A 14224-nucleotide genomic window follows, 5' to 3' on the forward strand; every position below is an offset into this window, starting at 1 on the left:
ACTAGGTCGACATGACTGAAGGTGGACATGGGGTTTTTCACTTCTTTTTTTTTTTTGAGCCGACAAGCGGTATTTCATACTCTACCATCCACTAGGGCGTAGTGGGAGAATAAAATAGCGAGCGCATCAGTGCTACCTTTCAGTGTCCATGTCGACTGTGATGACGGGCAGGGGGCTGTCCCATGGGAACCCCCCAACGGTGGGTGCACCCGGAGAAACGCTGGGCATATCCATGAGAACGCAGGCATGTCAAAAAGCCTGGACAGGGCGGGCGGCCGACATCAGCGCCCGCCCTGAATTCGGCCATGTCCGAGTTGCGAACGGCTAAAAAAAAATCATTCGATGGTTGGCGACCATCAAACGATTTTTTGCCTGTTCGGCACCATGCAAGGGGATGTGTAAGCGTACCCATCCATTCTCATGTAGGCGCGGACATTGATGCAGTGGGGGGGGGGGCGTGGCGGCGGGCCTTCGCTCACTCGGCGAGCAGAGTTTGCTCACTAAGCAGCGAAAGAACGTTGCTTAGCGGGCGGGTCTGAATCGGGCTCTTTGTTAGGCACTGCGGTTCCCTGGTGGCACCACATAAATAAAAGATAAATAAATGATCAAAATATTTATTTGAGTAAATCGTTCATATTTATGTGAGCACTTTTAAGCGAATTCAGTCCGCCGTAAAGTGCACCTGGTGCGAATTATCCCCACCTAATAGGATCGGCCCCGTTGCATTCAATCAAGTGGTTAAGAAACATCCAGTGTCTGAGACATTTAAGTGGAATGACATATCCGAAAGTAGCAAACTACAATCTAAAGGAATAAAACGACCCTAGTCTACAGCCATCCATCTGCTTACTCCCGTACCCTCTGTGTTTATCAGGCCGACAGGCAAATTGCTTCTGATATTCTCTTGTTGCGTCTCGCGTATCATAAAGTGAAGTAGATCGGACTGCACCAGAAGTACTGCGATGCTAATGAGCGCAGAGGAGCACTGAGCAACGGGGCAGTAATGACTGAGAGTCTGGAGCGGTGTCTTCCTGCTAAGCTGGACTCCTTCCCAATGACAGCCGGCCACTGTAATCCACTTTCCTGAAATACACCATAGGGCAGCAGGAGATGTAGCTTCGCTAATTTACATTACTGCATATCGATCTCCACGGCCATCCCCGCTCTCTCTAGCGAGCCTGTAGTGATCAATCGCTGCAAGGTATGATGTGTACGCAGACACCGGCCTTACGCTCTATGCCGGCTTAATGCTTCCCGACATGCCGAGTGCTGAGTGCATTGAATTGGGAATTTAAAGAGCTGCGGCCTACACAGTAATCTTATTTCAGCTTTTCAATGTTCAACCTGCTGCTAGCTGTATTCTTTATAAAATGAGCGCACCGCCAGCTGTATTTTTTTTTTTTTTTTTTTTTTTTTATTAATTCAATATATTGTAGCATAGAAATATCTGGGTTTAAATGTACGGTACGTTACGTGAGTATTGCAGCGGATTGTGGGCCGACGGATCAGCTGCATCGACTATGTTTATTGAACTGCGCATGTGCAGATCGGATCTTGCGCCATCGCACGCTGTGCGGCTGCGGACATCATGTGAGTGACAGTCTGCAGCCGGTCTGACACGACAACGGGGAATGATTTACAAGATGGGGCGTCAGCCGCTGTTTTGTAAGTGCGTCGGCGCAGCTTCACTGGCCCAGGCAGCGTGAAACGCCGGACATCCTGAGTAATGGGAGGGTAGTAAATTTAGGACACCTTTGACCAAGCATGGATATACTGAAAACCTGGACTTTTTCTTTGTTTCAAGGGTTAAAAAAAAAAAACCACAGTTTACATATAATCCCTGATTCTTTGACAAAACCTCAATGCAGACAGTGTTGTTAATATTTACCTATACATCACCAGCATGCAGGGCAGTCGAGATGACAAGGGCCCAGGTACTACTGAAAAAGGGTGTGACCAAATCTGGGAGGCATAGCCACACCCCTTCATATCCTCATGCCCAGCTTTCTTCTGGGATGCTTTTGCCATCTATGTTATACGAGGAGGAGTAAAGGCTGCAGTACGGCATTAACGTACCAATAAAATAAATGCCTAAAATGCATAAAGTTCCTTTTATCAGTGTCTGCATATTAATATTTAATTTAGTAGGGTTTATAATTGGACTAATTATGCTAATGCTCATCTAAACCACGGTGGCTGGAGCTACTAGTATTATTCGCCTCTATTCCGCGAATCCTTCCATACACGTCTGCAGTCTCCCGTTACACACTGCCGGTTCCCTGGGCTGTTATCGGTTCTTCTGCTCTGTATCAGTTCTGTTGCAGAACGAACCTGCGTCAAGCACTGGAACTGCCTGCGGCCTGTTCTTGTTGTTTTTCTTTATGCGTTTTACTCTAGTTCTGACCTTCCCCGTTCTAGGTATATAACACCAGAATCCGGGCGGAATCTCTCATCATGCAGCCGATAAGCCAGATCCGCGCTGAGATGAGGAAGCAGGTACTAGGCGCATGTCCTGCAGGTAATATTGTATACTGAAATAAATAAAGTTGTTGTTGTTGACATTATTATTTAGCACAAGACTTTCATAGTGTTAAACATAGTAAAGCCATTAAAGGGTATAGAGTGAACAGTATTGCTGTATACAGACTATATACTTACTTGCTTACTCTTTATCGACCACATTTGTCGTTTTTCCTTCGGACGTGGGCACAAAAAGATTTATTTTATGTAATATGCGAAAAGGGCCACATGACGTTGGCCACGGGAAAATCATTGCCCACTTAGGTCAACTCCAGCTACATTGTGCTTTCTTTGTGTTTGACCTTGTGCTTTATATATGGTCATAGCACACTGTTATAGGGAACTGGACTCGTCTAAAATGAAATGGAACATTTCAGGGACTCATTGGGATTCTGGGTATTAAAGCAGTTTCTCCAGTTTCACAGCCAGTAAGAATATTACCCTCAATGAGAGAGTTTTTCCATTTTTACATTTGCAGTCGTGTACCATTGCATACCCCCTGCTACCCATCACACCCCCTGCCTCAGCCACCCCACTCTATGCTGCCAGCTACCCATCTCACACCTCCCTCTACCCATCACCCACTCTATGCCCCTGCTCCTTATCACACACCCGCTGCTCCCCATCACACACCCCCTGCCTCAGCCACCCCACTCTATGCCGCCTGCTACCCATCACACACCCCTGCTACCCATCACACACCTCCTGCCTCAGCCACCCCACTCTATGCCCCTTCTACCCATCACCAGCTCCTTGCCCTCCGCCACCCCACTCTATGCCCCTGCTTCCCATCACACACACCCTACCCCAGCCACCCCACTCTATACCCCCTGCTCCCCATCACACACACCCTACCCCAGCCACCCCACTCTATACCCCCTGCTCCCCATCACACACACCCTACCTCAGCAACCCCACCCATCATACACCCCAGAGAGCCATGCAAGGGGCAACATAGACCCCAAAAAACTTGAAAACCTTATGTCAACCATGTCCACATCGACCTAAAGCTTATGTCGACCTAGACATTGTCTGTCATCTCTACCATAACTGGTGTATTGAATGGCTCCAGCTAGTCCGTCCACTAACTTCTCCTCAGTATGGTATAATGTTTCCCTTGTTCCTGTTCTGTATTATTGTGTTTTTATATCCTTCAGCGCCTCCCATTGCTCCCAGGTCAGCCGCTCTCTTCACCTGTCTCCCATAGCTCAGCGCTTCCACCACCTTCCCTGCCCCTGCTCTAATCACCGCACTCCTTGTCTTACACTCTATGACCCAGTGCCGTTCTCTCCTCAGGGAAGGTCTTCTGTCTCTACTCTGAGGAGTTTTCCCGGAATGACATGAAAACCTTTTCGACTCCAAAAGTTGAAGAATCTAATTTGACGTCCATGGTCCTATTTCTGAAGAGGATGGACATAGCGGGTCTGGCCCACTGTGAATTTATCAACAGACCAGGTACCTGCTCCTCTCCTGAAATGTTGAGCTCGCCATGTGAGCGGGGAGGGATTGGGTGGTAGGTAGTGTATTACCATATGCCATTTACTTATTGGATTTTGCACCAGTATAAATGTTTTGTTTTTTTAAATCGCTGTAAAACTCCCTGTGGTGTTGTGCTAAACCCTGCACCCATTTTTTAATACTTACCCTCCGGAGTCTAGTGCTGCCAGAATCTCAGAAAAAAAATGTCTGCAGCAGCCATTTTGTTGGAGTTCTGCGCATGTGCAATGGAGTCTGAGCCCTCTAGCGTTCAGACCCTGTGACCTAATGTCATATGGAAATGTTCAGTGCGTAACATGTACCAGTTGAACGTATAGAGTAAAAGCCACTATTGCTGAGCAAGCAGCCTATCAAATTGCTGGGATCCAGTGAACTCACATAGGGCCAGATGTATCAAGCTTCAAAAAGCGATAAAGTGGAGAGTGATAAACAACCAGCCAATCAGCTCCCATCTGTCATTTTTTAAACCCAGCCTGTAACATGGCAGGTAGTAGTTGATTGGCTGGCTGTTTTTACTCTCCATATTATCACTTTTCAAGCCAGTGTGCAAGGCTGTGACAGCCAAACTTGCTACCTTATATTGATAGGTGTGTGTGAGTGCACAAGAAACAAAATGGCTACCGTGTCACAGTGTCTACACTGAGGTTTCGTTTCATAGTGAGCAACAATCACAAGTATCTCCATAGCCCTAGCAACACAGAGACGCAACAGCCAGCAAAAAAAGAAATAAGTGCTCCGACTGAATGCTTAATAATGTATTGATGCAGCAAAGGGTCTGACAGCTGAGGCGGAAACAAATGTGTGCGATTCGCTTCCACTGTGGCTCCATTCTTGCTGTGCCGGACTTGCCCGCTGCAGTTCAGGTTTCTAATCTTAGGAACAGGTTTTCCACAGAAGTCCTATACTGCCAGATAATACATCAGGGGGAATCCCGGGGACCCCCCCCCCCCCCCCCCCGGCATCTGCGGCGTGTAGCTGTCACTGCACTGTTGGGACAGCTGCAGGAGGAATCTGACAGGAACAGCAGCTGCCTCTTGGACAAATGTTGCAGCCATTCAATCAGTAGCTGGCCTGTCAGTCTGTCGGATGCCCCCCACCGCCCCCCCTCCAGAACCAAAGCCATAATACCCAGAGATGGGGGTGTACAGTTTTGTTGTGTTTTTTTATCTGCACGTTAAGTAGCTTTTTACTTCGTTGCTTGATTTGTTATTTTGTCAGTCTGTCCTTTTTTTTCTAGCTGTCACCTTTTATAACCATGATTTTTTTTTATCTATAGTTTTATTGAATTTTTCTAAATAAGTTCAAACATCCATTAAATATTAATACAATGCAATGAAACCGACAAAGGGATTAGTGAATTCCAAAACAATAACATCAAAGTAGGAGGGAAGACATGACAATAGGTAGCAGAAATCTACAATGTGTCCCTCAATATCTTAAAACAGTTATATTAAATACCCCATCTTAAATATAGATTAATGGAAGACAACCAGGAACTAAAAAGACAATACTAAACTCATCCTTACATACTGTACATGCATACATACTTACACAGAGAAAAGGGGGCGGGAAAGAAAGGATGGGGGTGGAGTCCATCATGGCCAATCCCCTACACAAAACCAAAAACCTGTTCCAGCCGCAGTTAGCTGAAGTCCAAGATAAGTCATCAGAACATGGTCTCGGGCCCTTTAGAGTGCTTTCCAAAGTTTCAATATACTGTATGGACCTAATTTCATGTAAAACTGGGCTGCCTTACTATCCAAATCTGAAAGTGAGGGCTGGTGTTCATAACCCATTATAGAGGTCAAAGCTGATTTAAATTGATCTAATCTAGGAGAGGAAGTGTGGATCCAATGTTAGAAGATCAGATTCTTGCCTACAGAGATCTCTTTTTAAATGATACTTGTTGGAAGGCAGCTCAGCCATCTCTGCATGTCATAACAGAGAAAGGGGCACTGTAACTGGAGAATTTAGCAGTACACACAGCAGACAGAGCTCAGAGGGATATTTCAAAGCCCCTCTGCTCAGTGCATCATGCCTTATGTAACTGTGGTTGCTATAGTAGTCCCTGATATGTATATAAAACTGCCATGTAATAGGTCCTGTAACTCCCATCTACAGCTTTCATGCGCCGTTTTCCTAACCATCTCCCAGATTAAGCACCAGCTATACAATTAGTGACGTATTTATAATAATATCAGTCTCCTAAAAGCCAAGGATTTATGGTTTAAGACCATTTTGCTCACTATGTGATCACTAATCATTTTACTAAATCCACATCACAGTATTGACATAAGACCATAAGTAAAAAACTGCACTTAGAATTTCCTTTTTATACTTTTTCCAACCCCTTCTGTAAAATGTGTTATTTATAATCCTACAGTAATTCTGTCTTCCTGTCGCCGTCAATGTTTTTGCGAGGGATGAAATATGCGAGTGCCAGCCCTGTTCTCTGGTAACTCGGCAAAACACTGAGAAGTCATTGTCGGCTTTCCAAAGCAAACTAGAAAGGAAAAAAATTTGGCCCTTTTTAATGTCCCTGCTTTTATGTTGGTTTGTGCGCCTCGGGGGGGCTTGTTAAACAGATCGCTCGCTGCTCTGTGTATCCCTGGATGAGCATTGTATGGTACTTTTCATGTGAGAAGATCAGTATCCTCCGATGGCAGCTGTGTGGAGCTCTCATATAGTAATTTAGGACGGGAATCCTGCTAATGCTTCTTGTTTGTTATAGCCTTCCTATACAGATGCTTTCATCACTGTAATAAGCAGAATTCATTTATCTGTGCAGAACTGTTAGACGGTCAGCCCCAGTGTACACTGCATTTTGTGCCTTTTATAAACTTAATATAAAAAAATTCAATTTTTTTTTTTAAACCGCTAGCAACGTATACCCAAGACGTTTTGTTATTCCTGAAGTATTAGTATTGTAACCTTATCCCACTGCTTTCTGTTATTTTACTCAACTGAGATTTTTGGTGACCCATGTCCGCAGCCAAGCGCTTGGTTCTGGTGGCCCAAGTGTCATTGGCTGAGACCCATTCTGGGGGCCCATGTTTTAGCCCTTTACTGTTGACTTTTGTCTAAGACCCATTCTGTGGCACAGGTCCATGGCCAAGGCTCTTTCTGGTGGTCAACGTCTGAGCACCTTTCTGGTGGCTTGTTTCTTGTCAAGTCCCTTTCTGTTTACTTTTATCTCTAGTCGAGCTCTATTCTGGTGGCCAGTGTCCGAGGCCTAACACCGTTCTGGTATCCCGAAACCGAGTCAGTTTCCGGTGGCCCTTGGGAGCGACTGAGAACTTTTTTTTCTGGTGGTACATGTCTGCCCACTTTTGTGGTCCGTGTTCATGGCCGAACCCCATTCAGGGGGCCTGTATCTCCAGCTAAGCTCTGTTCTGGTAGCACATGCCTTTGTGTGAACACTGTTTTTGTGGCCCATTTCCATGACCAAACCCCATTCTGGTTGCTGACTTCCTTTCTGTTGTGCCCTGCCTATGGTTGAGGCTATGGAAGTCAATCCCGGGGTATTTTTTCAATCCCGGGTTTCGGGATTGAAAAATGCTCAATCCCTGTATTCCCAAGATTTTCTTCCCCTAATTAAAAAATACCCCGCATATTCATACGGTAGAGACTAGATCCCCTTCAAAGTTGTTAGATGCCCTCACAATGTTTTTTATTTATTTATCTGTAATTCAGGTTAATTGTTTTATTTTAGCTGCATTGTACCCTCGCGGGCTCGCTACGCAACCCCGGGATTGGAAATCCCAGCAATTTTGGCCCCAAATCCTTGGAACCCGATGTATGGCCATCCTAGTTGTGACCCTTTTGGGTGCACCATGTCTTGTCTGAGCCCAGTTGTGGTGATCAGTACAATATATATATATATAGTCAGGGGTTTGTTCGGCACTCCGGACAAATGTAGATAGCACCGTGGTGCCTTCCTCCGCAATTAATGTACAAGTAGATGATCCAGGGGCTTGTGGTGGGGCTCCCAGAAATAAGGCGGCACTCACGGAATTTAGTAAATCAAATCAAATGTATTGAAGGTGACACAACCGTGTCATGCGTCAAGTCGACGTTTCAAGGTCTCGCAGGACCTTTTCATCAGGACGTGCAGGGGTGAATAAAGTGCTGTGCATAAGGGGGTGCAAGGCAATCTCTTACCTATTTGTAGCCTTCTAACGTCTGTGTCCTCCTCGCTGCCGCTGCATCACCGCTGCTGACTTCGCGTTGACAGCGCTCCCGGAAGTCAGCAGCGGTGATGCAGCGGCAGCGAGGAGGACACAGACGTTAGAAGGCTACAAATAGGTAAGAGATTGCCTTGCACCCCCTTATGCACAGCACTTTATTCACCCCTGCACGTCCTGATGAAAAGGTCCTGCGAGACCTTGAAACGTCGACTTGACGCATGACACGGTTGTGTCACCTTCAATACATTTGATTTGATTTACTAAATTCCGTGAGTGCCGCCTTATTTCTGGGAGCCCCACCACAAGCCCCTGGATCATCTACTTATATATATCTCTGTCCATTTGAGGGAACATAAACTCTGCAAAGCTACAACAAAAACTGCTTCGAGATGATATATATGTATCTGTGTACATATACTCATACTTGATATACTGTATATGATCGCTGCGATGACTAATTACAAGTGTACACTTGGGATCTTTGGGGGTTAAATCATTCTCTGGACAAATGTTTCTCCTACGACTGTGTGGATAATCCGCCTCCTAACTCTCTCTAGGCAAGAAACCTTCATTAGTGAAATATTGATCCTGTTAGTAGAGGAATTTCCACCCACAAAGCTTTAAGCAAAATGCATTAACAATAACGCATGCTCTCCACAGCTGTCACTTTCAATGCAGGCAGGAGCTTGAGTCTACACACCAATATCTTTCCCACAAAGCTCCTAGTTATTAACGAGACCGGTGAACGCCGACCTTCTTTTGGCCAAACAATTAAAGAAAAACAAACAAAAGAACCACAAAGCCTTGAGTAACCCTGTGTGATAGAATAGTGTATTTTAGACCAATCTAGTTATGACCTAGAGTTTGGCTCAGTCTTGATGAAAAGGGCTAGCATGGGCATCTTGATTAGCGTATTAACTAACCTCAGAAAATATGGACACGCAGCCCATTTAATCATGTGAAAATACACCTATTTGACCACTGATAAATTGCTCATGCTTCATACCATAGAGATGTGGGAGGGAAGAGACTTGTCTTTGGTGCCTAGGAGTAGCAATTTTGCTGGGAGTGGTTTGGGTTCTGGCTACATTTGCTCTTCTGTGGCCACATCGGAGCCTCCTATTGGTCAGCACAGTCCCATCCCTTCACACTGATGCTGCACACACCCCCGAGGAGTGACTAAACTGCAAATCTAGACTACAGAATTCCTTGAAGATGTCCTAATGCCATTTCAAATTGAACTACTGCATGAAAGGACGGAGAACTCAGGACTGTCTTCATGCAAAGTCCTATTTCCAGATTTTAATATATTGTCCTTTCCATGTAAAATGTTCCTAGTCAGTGCAAAAAGAATCCAATGTAATGTTTAGGAAAGAGGCAATTCCGGGCCTTCCAATATTCTCTGCTGGTCATCTTTCAGATCAAGAGGGAGCTTAGCTTTAGGAGCTTAGTTGGAGGCTTGTGTTGTATTTGGCGACATATATTAGTATTACGCACCATCTCTTTGGTGCAGACCAACAAAATCGTTACACTGGGAAAATAAAGGGTATGGCAGGTGCGCCGCTAACTGCGACTGGTATGAGGATTGTATAAGAACCCTAACATTCAAATATAATAGAAATTCCACGGCTGCAATCGACTTGACAGTAATCCATCCAGGTCAACCTACTTCCCTTAATAGGAGTGTGTTGGAAAGAACATACACCACTCTCCAAATCAGGACTTTTATGACTCCTGCTTGGTAAAATTCACACTGCCTAATTGTCTTGAATTTGCCTTAGTCCAGTTAAATTATCTACACGGGTTCTCATACCTACTAGTAGTTTTTACATTTTATATAACATATACATTTTGGCAGTATACATATATGAATGACAATCCATTTTATAATGTATCATTGGATATCTATGAATTTTTACGTTGTTAATTTTATATTACATTCTTGTACTTGGAAGAAACCGTATTTTGGAATATCCCCCCCCCCCATAATTAACTGGTGCCCTGATGGTCCACGGTGGTCTTCAGGATCCTCTTCAGCGGCATCTCTGGTCCAAGGGGTGCATTGCGGGAGTGCGCAGGTACGCTGGTGACTTCGCCGGTACACTCCCGCAATGCACCCCTGGGACCGGAGATGCCGCTGAATAGGACCCTGAAGACCACCGTGGACATCGTGGGATGAGGCAAGTATGAATTCATTGTAGAAAAAGGTGCAGTGGCTAATTTCCTGGCATTTAATGCATGCGCAGAAAAAATCACCAGGAAAATGGCCACCATGCCATTTCCCCCAAAACCTGGGCATGTGCCTTGGCTCGGGCACAGCATTCAGGTCTCCTAGTAACCCCAGTGCTCAGACTCTACTCTGCTACCAGCTAGGGCAGAGGGTATCTGGACGGAGACTGCACATGAGCCCCTTCTCCCTTAATTCCCCCCAATGAGATTGCAGCTGTGATTTTTACTGAAACATCAGAGCAGTGGTTCCCAAACTCATTCCTCGGGACCCCTAACAGTCAGGCTTGCTTACTTTCTGTCAGAGGGCAACCAGCTCCATGAGCCAGGGGGCGGGGCCGCTGTCGTGACAAGAAGGGGCAGGGCTATGAGGGTACGTGTTTGTACCTCATCGTGGCCACGCCCCCCCCACCGTCCAATGGCGGCTTTACAGGCAATGTACAATGACACGATTCATGTCCTTTGGTCCCACGGATCTCTCCGCCATCACGGGAGACTGGTGGCAGTGCAGGGGACTTACCCTCCTTTCTAAGGGCTGAAAGGTGGACCCGATTTCCAGGAGCCTCCCAGCCATTCTGCAAGGGTGTTTATTCTTTTGTACAAAGATGGCTGTAATCTATAGCGACCAATCGGTCGCGAGTGTCCAGAAGCAATCATTTCAATTGGTTGTTCTGCAAAAATGCGGCTTTTCCTTGATTCTCTGCATTGCTATACATAATCTCTCCAGCACCTCTTAAGCTGGGGACACACTGGGCAATATATGGTCAACGATAAGGACAATACAGATATCATTAATGATATTGCATATATATCTTCCAGTGTGTACAGTCAATATAAGAAACGATGGCCGCGGGTCGTTGATGTCACTGACCGCTATCGGCACGCGTTCCCATGGTCCACCCCCGGCCCTCCCTCCCCGGTACCAATGGCCGGTGAGTGTGTAATTCGACGCGGATATCCTGTTATTGGGTATGGCAGACTCATTCTGTACGGTATGGTCAATTGTCACATTTTACGTATCCACAGGTAAAATGGAGAACCACTGATTTATACAACTGTGGTTAATAATAATTAAAAATGGTTTATATATTAATATTTGTATATGGATTATAAACCATACGTGTATATACTATTTACATCTTTCAGACCCTGAAAGCTTAATGCAGGCCTTGGAAGATTTGGATTATTTGGCCGCACTTGACAACGATGGGAACCTTTCTGAATTTGGCATAATTATGTCTGAATTTCCGCTGGATCCACAGCTGTCAAAATCTATTCTGGCTGCCTGCGAGTTCGACTGTGTGGATGAAGTACTCACGCTGGCTGCCATGGTTACAGGTATTGTACATGTAAAACAATGCAAGTTGTCATTGTGCATGCTAAACAGCACCCCAGTGTCTGTGTCTGGCGGGGAGGGGAATTTGGGGCGATGGGGGGGGGGCGGAGAAACTCAGCCTGTAAAAATGCGTGCAAGAAATTGATGTTTCAATAGGACAGATCACACTAATATATAGCAATTTCAACGTGTCATAAATTACACAATTCCTCAAAGAGGAAATCTCGCTGTGCAGATCATTCATTTGAATGAGATTGCATTGTCCTATCGCAGTCTCCAGCTGTAAGTGTCCCAGACTGTGGAGTAATGATCATATAATTTGATCAGAAACTGATAAAGGACCGTGGCATTGGTGTAGTGTGAAAATAACGGCATTAAACATTGTGTGGATAACTAGGGCCTAAGCGGTACAGTGTAACAAATCTGTACCGCTGTACCGTTCATCACTATATAATGCTGTCACATACATACAAAGCGGTCCATTCATCTTGGGTTTCTTAAGTATGTTTAGCTGTTATTACATTCTGCATACCAGAGTTTATGAAATGTTGTGGGTGGATGTAATCTGGTTTAAAAGAGAAAAAAAAGTGTAAAAGGTCAGGTTTTCAAATGTACTTTGAATGCGGTAATTGGTGCAATCCATACGGACGAGGATCGGATAAAAGCAGGATTTAAATGGTTTATTATTGTCCGCGAAATATATAGATACATTTCTCTGCATATGTGCAGTCATTAGTGGGAGTAGCCGTGTTGATTGCTAAAATATTGTGTAGGGATGTGTAGAACGCTGCCATCTAGTGGGAACCAAGCGAACTGCAGTGTTGTGCATGATGATATTATTATTATAATTATTATTATTATTATACCAATATATTGCTGACTGGAAATAGGTTTGGAATCAAGTGTGTAAATAAAGTTAATTAAGACATAAGATAAAGTCTTCATTAAATAAAAAAATCAGGCTTCAAAATAAATAAATTAAATAATTACGTGTCTTTATATTAACAAAAGCTGCAGGGATAAAAGTATTCCGTAAACATATTACAGGTGTTATGGGAGGAAAAGGGGATTTAAAAAAAAACAACAACCTGGAAAAGCCCTAAATCACCAATTTCCTCCTGAATAGAGCTAATCCTTGTTTATAAATCCAATTCTCCATTGTACTTCCTCTATAGATCGCTTCCCCATGGTTACTTAGCAATGACAGCTGTTTTCCTACCTTAGATGGTGCAGCAGGTGCTAGTGTATATAGGGGGTTATTGTGGATGATTCGCAAGGCTGCAAATTCGCAGCCTTGGGTGTCCACCAAACCCTGCGCCAGCCAACCATTCGCAAGGGCGATTCGTATGCAGTAACGTCCATTCACAGGTCGCTAACCATCAAAACGCCCATGAACTGCTGGGCGTATCCATATGGTAATGGGGCTGCCTGGCGCCACACGCCCATCTCCGCCCCCCATCCGCTATGTTCGGTGCATGCACCCGGCGAACAGAATGTTTGCCGTGGGTGCATGCACATGCGCAGAAATACGCATGCGCACTAACAAAACATCGGTCCCCGTGCGAACGCAGGCTAGCTGCGAACCGATCTGAATAAGGGTTTTTGCTGAGAGGACAAATGGGGCCTACACACGGGGAGATTTTGCTGACTAGACCAGTTGTTTCTCAAACTCTGTCCTCAGGGCCCCACGCAGGTCGCGATGTCCAGGTCACATGGCAGCTGCACCGTGTATCACCAACTGTCACATTTTAAAAATCAACACGTGACCTGTAAATTGGGAGCTGTGTGGGGGCCGAGTTTGAGAACCTTTGCAATAGACTATATGAACGATATATTGCTGTTGTGTATATAGTTAACGATAAATCGTCTAGTGCAGGGTTAGCAAACTCAGGACCCCACACCGTTTATGTTTTCCAGGTCACCCGGCAGCTGCACTCATTACTCACTGACACATTTTAAAGATCCAAAGGTGGAGCAAATGATTTCACTTGTGATTCTGTGAGGAGACCTGCAAAACATGCACTGCGTGGGGTCCTGCGGACCGAGTTTGAGAACCTGTGGTCTAGTGTGTACCCAGCTTTAGTCCTGCACCGAACTGAATCTGCCCCCAAAGGAGTGAACTTACTAAGATGGGAGTTCTACCAACCAACCTCTGCATCTCATAAACCCACAGTCTCCCCATTGTATAAGCCAGTAATTATACAGCAGTATTTTGTATTACACAAGGACATGTGACAACTTGCAATGGTTGAGTTGACCAATCCTATTAAGGGAATGCAGGGGTTAAATGAATAAAGACATCAGCTGTGCTACATTCACCTATGAACTGGCTTCTTGCAGATGGCCTAATTAGTATGTATAATTGTATCCTAGGTCAATACTCATGGCACAGAATTGTCTAATTAACTATTGAGACCTCTCGGACTGTGCAGGTGACAAGGATCCTCCACTGGGTCAG

At 45.1% G+C, this 14224-nt stretch overlaps 1 protein-coding gene across 6 annotated transcripts in view; it reads left to right on the forward strand.

Moving 5' to 3' along the window:
• DHX32 (DEAH-box helicase 32 (putative)) overlaps positions 1-14224 on the forward strand; it is a 55093-nt gene that overhangs the window by 33619 nt on the left and 7250 nt on the right. For all 6 annotated transcript variants that reach the window (XM_083149523.1, XM_083149527.1, XM_083149525.1 and 3 more), the window contains 3 exons: positions 2419-2518; positions 3817-3975; positions 11577-11768. In XM_083149523.1, the coding sequence (XP_083005649.1) occupies positions 2419-2518; positions 3817-3975; positions 11577-11768 (451 nt within the window). The remainder of the gene's footprint in view (positions 1-2418; positions 2519-3816; positions 3976-11576; positions 11769-14224) is intronic.

This window comes from Crinia signifera, chromosome 6, assembly GCF_055691185.1.
Source record: "Crinia signifera chromosome 6, ASM5569118v1, whole genome shotgun sequence".
NCBI classification, from domain to species: Eukaryota; Metazoa; Chordata; class Amphibia; order Anura; family Myobatrachidae; genus Crinia; species Crinia signifera.